This window comes from Rhamphochromis longiceps, linkage group LG11 (assembly GCF_057381845.1).
Source record: "Rhamphochromis longiceps isolate RC_006_pf linkage group LG11, R_longiceps_female_GT1.1, whole genome shotgun sequence".
Lineage (NCBI taxonomy): Eukaryota > Metazoa > Chordata > Actinopteri > Cichliformes > Cichlidae > Rhamphochromis > Rhamphochromis longiceps.
This window is the reverse complement of record NC_140567.1, coordinates 281,981-292,067: the sequence shown is the minus strand read 5'-3', so window position 1 is coordinate 292,067 and position 10,087 is coordinate 281,981. Positions and strand designations below refer to the sequence as shown.

The 10,087-nt window shown below is 44.1% G+C and overlaps 1 protein-coding gene and 1 long non-coding RNA gene across 4 annotated transcripts in view; one reads left to right on the top strand and one right to left on the bottom strand.

Annotated features, from left to right (window-relative positions):
* LOC146658350 (uncharacterized) overlaps positions 1 to 10,087 on the top strand; it is a 237,701-nt gene that overhangs the window by 24,958 nt on the left and 202,656 nt on the right. The window lies entirely within an intron of this gene.
* The window catches only part of cep162 (centrosomal protein 162), a 41,966-nt gene continuing 35,656 nt past the window's right edge, over positions 3,778 to 10,087 (bottom strand). For all 3 annotated transcript variants that reach the window (XM_085421960.1, XM_085421963.1, XM_085421962.1), the window contains exons 21-28: positions 9,816 to 10,049; positions 6,929 to 7,126; positions 6,479 to 6,746; positions 5,827 to 5,959; positions 5,175 to 5,316; positions 5,005 to 5,103; positions 4,683 to 4,817; positions 3,778 to 4,196 (exon numbers count right to left, since the gene is read on the bottom strand). In XM_085421960.1, the coding sequence (XP_085278086.1) occupies positions 3,996 to 4,196; positions 4,683 to 4,817; positions 5,005 to 5,103; positions 5,175 to 5,316; positions 5,827 to 5,959; positions 6,479 to 6,746; positions 6,929 to 7,126; positions 9,816 to 10,049 (1,410 nt within the window). In that variant the 3' untranslated portion in view covers positions 3,778 to 3,995. The remainder of the gene's footprint in view (positions 4,197 to 4,682; positions 4,818 to 5,004; positions 5,104 to 5,174; positions 5,317 to 5,826; positions 5,960 to 6,478; positions 6,747 to 6,928; positions 7,127 to 9,815; positions 10,050 to 10,087) is intronic.

Sequence of the window (10,087 nt, the reverse complement as noted above, 5' to 3'; positions counted from 1 at the left end):
ACCTGCACTGATACTGAAAAGAATAACTAACATCTCCTCTACACATGTGTGGATACAAACACTGTGTTTGCAGCTGAATGCAAACGTTACAGTTAACAGTACATAGAGGTTAAACCAGGTGAAACATTTCTAATCTTGCATTATTTTAATTCATTCACAGCACAAAACTCGTGTGTAAAATGTATTAATAAGAGCGGTGGTGAATTAACATTGGCTGTTTTGTAGCAGATGGGCATCTCACTGCACACTGTAAAGACAAATGAAAGCATTTACACAGAGTGTGGTGCTCAGCTGCCCCGTATCGCAGACACAACCTGGAAACACATTATGCAGAAGGTTCATAACATCATCCTCCCATCCAGACCACAGTCTGTGCTCCCTGCTTCCCTCTGGGAAGAACGAGGTTCAGGAACCTCTGATCCAGAAACAACCAGCTCAGGAACACCGTCCTCACATTTTAAACCCTAAACACACACAAGCACACAAAAATAACATTGTGCAAATACTGTGAATCCATGTACATATTTACTCTGTAGGCTTCTCTTTCATTCATGTTCGTTACTCTGGACAATAATGTTATATCGTTTCCACTTCACATCAGATACCAAACTTTGTGTCATAGTTTGAGTATTGTGGTTTTCAGTGACAATAAAACAGTCTAATCCAAAGCCGTCTTAGTTTTGATTACTAATCTTCATAACCTTCCCGGGATTCAGGAGATCAGGTAGTTTATTCACGAGAGCTGTTATTGAGTTTAGGCTCTCGTTTGCTGTGCGACACACTAATAGGTCCCTCTGACAAGCCGCTCTCTTAACACGACATCATGTGTTAAGAGCAAACACTACATTAACACTACTGTCAGACTAATATTGTTTTCCATTGAACATTATTGTTGGGCTGCTGTAGGCAGCTGGGGTCAGCGTCACTACTGGTGCCATGAAGTAGTTCTGACGTTGCACAGACCATAGAGAACATTATGCTGCTCGTAACATCGTGCAGATGAACGGTTTGGTCTGAGGACTCCTCCAGAGGAAGGCACAGACCTCTGCAGGCTGAGCACCTGACTGCCATTACATATCGGGCCTGAGCCCAACAATGCCTGGCCTCATGTGGCAGATTGCACTTCAGACTGTCCGGGAGCTCGCAATGACCATCGAGACGTGGGGGGGAAATGCCCCAGGACACTGTCGTCTCATTAGGAGCATGCCCTGATCCTGTCAAAGTCAAATTTATTTATGTAGCACATTTAAAACAGCGACTGTTGACCAAGGGGGTGTACATTTAAGGTAATCAAGAGATAAAAATATAGGAAGAAATGATAACATTTAAGAAAAAGAAGCATAAAAAGAGAAGATTTAAGTAAGAAATGAGACAAATAAAAGTCATACAAACTCTTTCTGATTTAAAAGCCAAGGAACAAAAGTGGGTTTAAAAAGAGTCCAATGTTGGGGAGGTCCTGATGTGAAGGAGCAGTTTGTCCCACAGTTTAGGAGCAGTTACAGCAAAGGCCCGATCTCCTCTGTGCTTTAATCTGGACCTCGGCACAGGAGCATTTGAGCCGTACCCCCAAGTGAGCTCTTTGGGGTGTACCAATTAAAAAGACCAGAAAGGTGTGAGGGTGCTAACCCGTGCAACGCCTTCAAAAACGAATAATAAAGCAACAAAGGATCCAGCAGGTGCATCGTTCCAATCCTGGGAAATGTAGGATGCATTTGTAGGCTGTATTTGGATGAACCTCTAAATTGGGACATCCTTCACTGCCTACAATACGAAGCTCAACGATGGCACATCCAGTGTGTCCAAACACAGTAGTCCAGTCAGGTAGAGACATCTAGCACGGTTTTTTGGGTGTTTTTCTAAACTGATGTTTAACACTATATTAAGAATGCCTTTGCAGTGTAATTGAGAGAATCCTTCTCTCATCTCACATGATTTTATGTTATTTATGTTAAATAACTTTTTCTCCCTCTTCTTTTTGAAGTCTTATGTTTACCAGTTTAAAACAGTGTTAATGAACACGGGGTCGGTCAGTCAGTTTAAAGCCAGCACATCCTTTATCACACAAATGCATTTCATCTGAGAGAGTCAGGCTCCAACACAAAGAGATGCAAAATTATGAGAACCTAGAAGTTTGTAGATAACTGCTGGAACAAAGTTGAGAATTTGTGTTCGTGATCTGACGTATTTTCTCCAAAACAAAATATTCAGCAACTCATCCACAAAGTGGCAGCCAGGTGTCAGAGACGTCCCGAGATGCATAAAGTGTAAAAGCTGCCAGTGCTCCGCTGACACAATAACACAGACCTCTGAACTTCTGGCGACACAAAAACCTCCTGGTTGTAGCGCAGTAAGTGCCAGGAGCTTACAGGAGTTCATAGTAAAGGCTCCAGTATTTTTGTCAGTTATTAATTTCACCCCCTGCTTTAAGTTCACTTACATACAAAACAAACGAACAGTCACAAATTTCATGGTAGTATCCAGAAAGAACAGAAAAAAACTTAAATAGATTTTCATGTCATGAGTGAAATAAATATTATATCACACCAAGCACAACATGACTTAACACTTGATGGAAAAACGATTCTTTCGAAGCACAGCAGTAACTGGTCACCAGGTTTGCACACATCTCAGGAAGGAGTTTGTTCCACCCTCTTTATAGAAACTCCTGTAGTTTTCTTGGCTGCTGCTAAACAACAAGAAAGTTCAGCTCCCTCCTGAGTACCGAGGCCTGGAGACTGGCTCGGCCGCTCCTTTGTTGCCTTGGCAGTATGTTGGCAATCACTGTCAAGTTGGAAGACCACGACAATCTTCAGTATTCTTGCTGGTCTTGTGCAGGTCCACAGCCTCGTTCCTGACATTTTTTGACAGCTCTTTGGTTTTTCCAATGGTCGTAGAGAAGCTGGAGCGGAAGAAACTGACTCTGAAGACAGGCGGCGTGCTTTAAACACAAGTTAAGATCAGTAGTGTCTGTAATTGACTGATTGTAATCTGTGTCCCACATGGGCGCACAGCTGCCACAGACTGTTGTACACCGTATTTCACTCAGTGACATCAGGTTTGACAGCATTCCTCGTCAGTGGCTTGAGCATGAATCGATGATTAATGTATTTGCTCGCTTGAAGATTTTATAGTAGACTTAAATATGGCTACTCGCTGCACTTTTCTGTACTTAACTGAAAGAGTGATCACAAGGAAAACGGCATGTACATGAAGTCTTCAGAACCAGGAGTTTCAAATTCTGATTCAATGACTCTGCTGCTATAGATATGTAAGAGTCTGACAAATGACTGTAACAAAAAACCTTTCTCACCGCTATGGGTTTAATTATATTGCCAACTCATGTAGGACCACCAAACTGTGCAAAGAATCCAAGAAGATGGAAAATCTGATAATGAAGACAAATTGGATCTATAAGTTGAATCTGGAGCTGATTTCTTATTACAAAGTCTGGCATGTAGTTGACCTGCAAAGGCACTGAAACAGAGGAAAAGAGATGAAGAATTGAGACTCTGATGTGAGTCCCATCAAAAACACCTGCAGAGGATAACAACTGACGGGCATGTTGCGCAGCAGCCATGCTTGGGTGCAGGCTGCTAACCAAGCCGGCCAGTGTTAGCTGAGACTTGGCCTCCACCTCACACCGGGGCCATAAGGAGAACATTTACTGCAGAATATTTAAATATGTGTTCATATTGTGGTTGTGATCAAGTATATTACTTTTATCTGCAGGCCCTGCTGTCATATCTAGACATGTAAAACAGTCAAAAAACAAAATGATGTTCGAGAGGTTTCTTTATTTTACACGACTGTTTCCTCTGTGGAGGCAGGAATGGTAAGCCAGTCTCTGCAGGTCTTTGGTGCAATACTGATCCTAATAAACCATTAACATGAAAAATATAAAAATAGTTATTTAAATAACAAGTAAAAGCTTCTATTGCTGACACACTGGCATGGAATCAGTGCAGCATTCACAGTCTCAGCTTTCAAACGTTGTATTAACTCCTCTGTGGAATGGCGAGCTCAGGAGTCGGCAGAACCGCTCCCTGTCGTTGCAGATGTCTCAGGATGTCCAGGATGGAGTCGAGCTCAAGGCGGAAAGCATCCATCTCCCTGCTCTTGTCCTGAGCCAGACGTCTCCAGTGCTCCAGCTCAGACTGCAAATCATCACCTGGCGTCTGCCACGCCCCCCCAAGCACCTGAAGGACACAAACAAAAGACCTCAGGTTGTATTTGATACAGTAGAACTACTTCATCTGACCTCTATGTGGATAATATCATCAGGGGAAGTGCACAAGCTTCTCCACCAAACAGTGTATATGTTTGGCCACAGGTTCAGCAGTGTGTTTAACGCCGATGTCTGTGTGACTCGCAGACGGTTTCCCAGAGTCCAGGAGACGTTTAAAGTCATTTACAGCATAACATTCAGGTCAGCTTACGTTTTCGTACAAGTTTGCCACTAGTTCAAGTTAGTTTCATTTACGCTGACAATGTGGATCCAGACCTGCTTTTGTTTGAACGTGGTTAGTTCAGGGGATCACCCACCGTGGATGTCCAAGCCTGTGTTCAAAGTTTATCACAACTGCTGATTTAAAACACCTGAATCTTGACCTTAGGGGTCACTACAGGTTCACATCAGGTTCTGGGTTCCAGTTTCTGTCAGCTAGTTGGGCCCTCACTGGTACCTGCTGCAGCTCCTTCTCTCTGTGCTGGTGTCTGAGCTCCATGTTCAGTATCTTCCTCTCCAAGGTGCACAGGAGTTTCACCTCTGAGCTTGAAGCTTCTTTAGCTTCCTTCAGCTCCTGCAGCAGTTTGGTTAGCTAAACATGAGACAGAAGCAGCTAAATTAAATTAATTAATTCCAATTAATTATTGACACATTTAATGAATTGTTTAATGGTGTATTTCATTAATTCATTTTGGCAGTCCTGGCATTCCATAATTCAGAGTCTTTCTGTGTACAATCCTGGATAGAGCCAGCACAGCGATCTTTCTCCAGCTCCTCACCTGCGTCTGCAGAGCATCCTCTCTCCTCCTGGATATTTTCAGTGCTTCTTTGCACCCCTGCGTTTCTTTCAGCTGCTTGTCCAGATGATTCATCATTATCTGCAGGTACATATGAATGTTAAAGCAGCAGGCTCATGTTGTACAGAGGCTGCTTGATGAGGGAGCCCTACCTCTTGAGTGCTCAGCTTATTAGTCAGTTCTGCAACCTTAGAGTCCGAGTGTTCGAGTGCATGGGTGGCCCGCAGGTGGTCCAACACTCTAAAGTGTTCTGCCTTCGTAGTGGATAGCTGCTCTTCAAACTCCTCTGTCAGCCTGGGAGATTAAATCATATCTTTAATTCAGGGGCAGCAGGTGATTGGCTGGGTTGTTGAAGAACATCCTGCTTCTTTGCAGGATGGGTCTCTATTTGCACTATGAAGCACTGTCCAATCAGCTTTGCCTGAATCTGAAGAGAGTGTAACTTTATATTCCTGAGAATTCATCAGCAGCACAAATGTTCCAATAGCAGCCACGCATCCCCAACGTGACATCCCCTTCACCGTTTTCCTGACAGATGATGTGATCTGTATCATCTCCACACACTGTTTGTTCTCGAGTATAACCAGTGGTTGGCACTTTGTTGTACACCTGTGTATTGACGTTGACAGTGATATTCCCCATCAGCCTTTTATGGCTCAGGGATAGAAATTCAACACTGTAAATGAACTTTGATATTTAGTCTGCTTCACTGCTTTAAGTATAACATTTCCTAAACAGCAAGTGCAAGTAGAAGCATTTGGAAACAAGCAGAAAGCACACAGAAGCAAAACTACAAAACTGTACCTGCACAGCTGCTGCTTGGCCTGTGCAGCATCAGCCTTCAGAGCTTCCTTCACCTGCTCGCTCTGCAAGAGCACAAGCTCCACCTGCTTTTTTAAAGCTTCGTTCTCCTGCAGAACCTCAGAGATATGACTCCCTGTCAGAAGGAAACATGAAAAAAATCTTCTAGTGCCTCCAGCTAGCTGCATTTTTTAAATCTGGAAAACCACAGCCCTGCTTATAGACGCTTCTATATCCCTGCTGTTAGTGTTCACACTGGGATCGATGTGGGCATGTTCTTCCTTCTGATGCAAGTCTAGAATATGTAAACAACACTTGTGTGTAAACCACTTTCAAGGATCGCTCGACAAATAACAGTCACACACACACACGCACACACACGCACACCATAAATTGCCCCCTTCACGCACTATGTACTTATACAGCACTCTGCATTGAATTATGAGTTGTTATTAATCTTTGGCTCTCTTCCACAGCACGACTTTAGTCTCGTCTCCTTGCTCTCGTCCCCGATGAGGCGAATCTTGTTGGGATTTGGAATTGAATAAATAAAATCAAAGTGAATTAAACAGTGTGACCACAAAATATTTTGATTGCATCAGGTGATCTTTAGTCCCTTTTGTGTATTACTTACTTTAAAAAAGTGCATTCCCACCTGTGAATACGGTGGGCTGATAGGTCTTCTCACACGGAGCAGCTGGGAATGTTTCTCCTCCTGCAGTGAGGAGACCTGGTTGTTGGTGTTTGCTCTCAGTGGATCGTCTTTCTGCTCGTGTGTTGGGGGCAGACGGCATGTTCCTCCGTTCCTTCTTCAGTTCCTGAATGGTCCGTGTCTTTTTAGCGAGCTCTTGATTCAGCCGCTCAAGCCGCACACCAAATGCTGCCTCGGCTTGGCGCTGGTGCCGGCCGGGACTCAGCAGGGCCTGTAAAACGAAGGGCTCTCCTCAGTATTGTATAATCGAGTACAAGTTTATTTTGTGTTATCAACTCCTCCATTATCCTACTTCATCCATTATTCCAAGGTTTCAGGGCAAAGGCTGCCTGCTCTAGCATCTGGAGGCAGCTAAGACAATAGCTCTTTGCTTTTAGTAAGACTTGTACTGACCTTCTGTTTAAGCTGCTGCTGGAGAGACTCGATCTGCTCATGCAGAGATTTCTCCTTCTGTTTGTGGCTCTGCTTCACACGGTACAGCTCTTCCTCCAGAGCCTGGACTACTGGTGACTGGGACCCAGCTGCTGCTTCAAGCTGCTGCTTACGCTGCAGCTGCTGCTCCAGCTCACAGATCTGCTGCTCGTAGCGGAGCTGCAGAGCAGACACATAGTGGCATTCAACAAAAATCTGCTACACTGTTGCAGGTTGTTTGTTTTTAAGACTCAGTTTGTGAGCATGATTTAAAATGTATTTGATTTTATAATGTGTCTAATTTGATTAAATAACTGTGACAAGTTATATATAAAACAGTCCTTAATGAAGAGGAATTAATAATACAGGACCAAGCGCAGTACATCAGTGACTGCAAGCAAAGAAACAACAAATCAAAAGCAGCTACCGACCAAAGAACACTGTTACTGATCCCTGTGTGAAACAAGCCACATGTGCTTCACACTTTCTACTTTACGTATAAACAGTGAGTGATACACAAACCAGTTAACAGGTACAGCTGGAAACTGAGCCAGTCAGCAGCTGACAGGCTCGTGGGTGTGACTAAGCAGGCCGACGCCTACAGACTCAGATCCTCCACAGTAGAGAGGCTGCAGTCCTTTATGAAACAATGCTCTGAAAACACTAATGAATATGTCCATGTCCATGACAAGAGTCCAAACTGAAATAAAACCTTTCTGTCCGTCAGTTTTTCCACAGAAATCAAAATGGCCAGTGCTGTAAGTGACTCATAGTGCTGTCACACAGCTGCTGAGGGATTTTACTACAGTGAAACTGGAGTTGAATCAGAAAAATATTATAATGTATTCACTCTGCCTCATCTCTTGAGTTATCTGCTAATGGTGCTTCAACCCCTGGCTGCTCCACAGCACTGTGACTGAGCTTGTGGACAGGTGACTGAGACGAGCTGTGTAAAGAGCTTTAAGTGCTACGAGGCGCTACAAGAGGAACTGGTTCATGTGTTCCCTCATCTGATGTTTTTAATGATCATTTCATCATTAAATGATACAAACCACAGAAAATAATGGTTCTGACACAGACTTCTATAAAACACACGGAGTCTCTACTATAAGCAGACGTCTGAAACGTGATTCTTCACTGTGATGAATCAAACTACCGTAATTGTCGGGCTATAAGCCGCTACTTTTTGCACAAGCTTTGAACCCTGCGGCTTTTAGTCAGGTGCGGCTTTTCTATGGATTGTCCATGATTTTTGTCATATCGTAAGACGATTTGTTTTGTTTGTTCTGCTGTTGTACGGCACTACGTTGCCTGGCGGAAGGATCGGGGTTCAAGAGTGGTATGTTGGTCACATGTCCATCCGCCAGGCAACATAGTGCCGTACAAGTAGCGCGAAAAACAAACTTCAAAGTAGCACTACGCGTTCAGCGGGAGGCGCGGATGACGAGCAGCGATAAACTTGCGAAAAGCAAGTTATGCCCAACTCCACCGGTGGATTCTGACAGCGTGGAAAAGTGTGAAAACATCCACGATCACCAACGGATTTTGAAGGGCTGGACTGCTGCATGATGGAGAGGAGGACACCGCCACGGCCCTTCTGAGGGTGTTCGACTCTGACACTGACAACGAGGATTTCTTTGGTTTTGAAAGTGACAACGAAGGAAAGAAGCTGAGAGTGGATGACGAAGCCATCCTGAGCCTGTTCGTTTCCGACACTGGAGAAGAGGACTTTGGTGGTTTCAGTGGCAGGAAGAAGAGAAAGATGGTGAATGACTGACTTTTCTTCTTGTTAAAGCCGTGTCACTGCACCTGAGCCTGAAAGGTAGGCCGGATCTATTTTTCTGGTGTGCTGTAGGTTATTGTTATGTACTACATTTGTTACTCATTTATGAAGCACAGCACATGTTTCATACCTGTAATTACCGCTACTTGTACATATACCTAAAAAGTTATGCAAATATGTACCCATAACTTGTTTTTCAAAATATTAATAAAAGTGATGTCTCCAAACAGCCGTCTCTTTCCTGACAATTCGCTTTGTGCATATTCTCTTACATATGATGAGTCAAAATTGAAACACCTGCGGCTTTTGGTCAGGTGCGGCTAATGTATGTACAAAACAGGATTTTCCCCTGATTTTAGCTTGTGCGGCTAATATTCAGGTGCGCTTTGTAGTCCGGGAAATACGGTACTTCCACAGCAAGAACATTTAAAAGTGTTGGTTCAGCACAGACACACGTTTCCTCACTGATCTGCTGTAAGTCAGACATGTGAAGGAGAAAAATAAAGGTTTTACTGTTTAGTCTCACAGCTGTGCGGTTAAGAAGCTCATTGACTGACTGAAACTGAACTTATTATGTCACACGGCTTCCTCTTTGGGCTTCAGTTCTCTATGAAGCTTTTGTCTGTTTGTCGCTCTGCTTTGCTTTTCTAGCACACCAAGCAGGAGGAGACGTGGTGATCACAAAGTGTGGATTCAGTGACTTCTACTGATGACCAGCAAGAGACGGTGGCTGCCCTATTTCTTTGGTATTAAGATGTGATTAACATATTTTTTGTCATTTAAAAAGGACAAAACCCCACACTAGCAGACAGCTGTAAAAGGTATAAACACGCCCCCAGCAGCCGAGGCTGGATGCAGGGTCACCTGATCCAGCCCTGACTATACGCTTTATCAAAGTTTTAAGCCCAATCTTAAAAGCTGAGAGTGTTTGACCCCTGAACCCAAGCTGGAAGGGGGTGAACAGGTCGGTGGTGTGACGGAGGCTTTCTGTTTAGGGTCCTCTTCACAGTCACCCAGCTGTTACTTCCAGGCTGAGTGCTGGCAGGTCGTTACATCGACAAGCCTGTGGACTGATGTTAGCTGTACCTTGACTCTGTGAAACTGCTGCTCCATAACCTGGAGGCTGCGTTTGGCTTCCTCATCGTGATTCTCCAGCTCGGCCTCCAGACGTTGGATCCTTCGCTCCAGCAGAGCAGTGATCCGGCTGGAAGAGGACATTTTGCCAGCGTCCTCGTGGCTGGCAGATGTGGCTGCAGCATAAATCAAAGCAGGCAGCGAATTTGGGTTTCTGCTCCTGAGTATTTGTTCCAGCTCCTTCACCTGGTGAAAACACAAGTGATATGAAGTTGTAGAAGAAG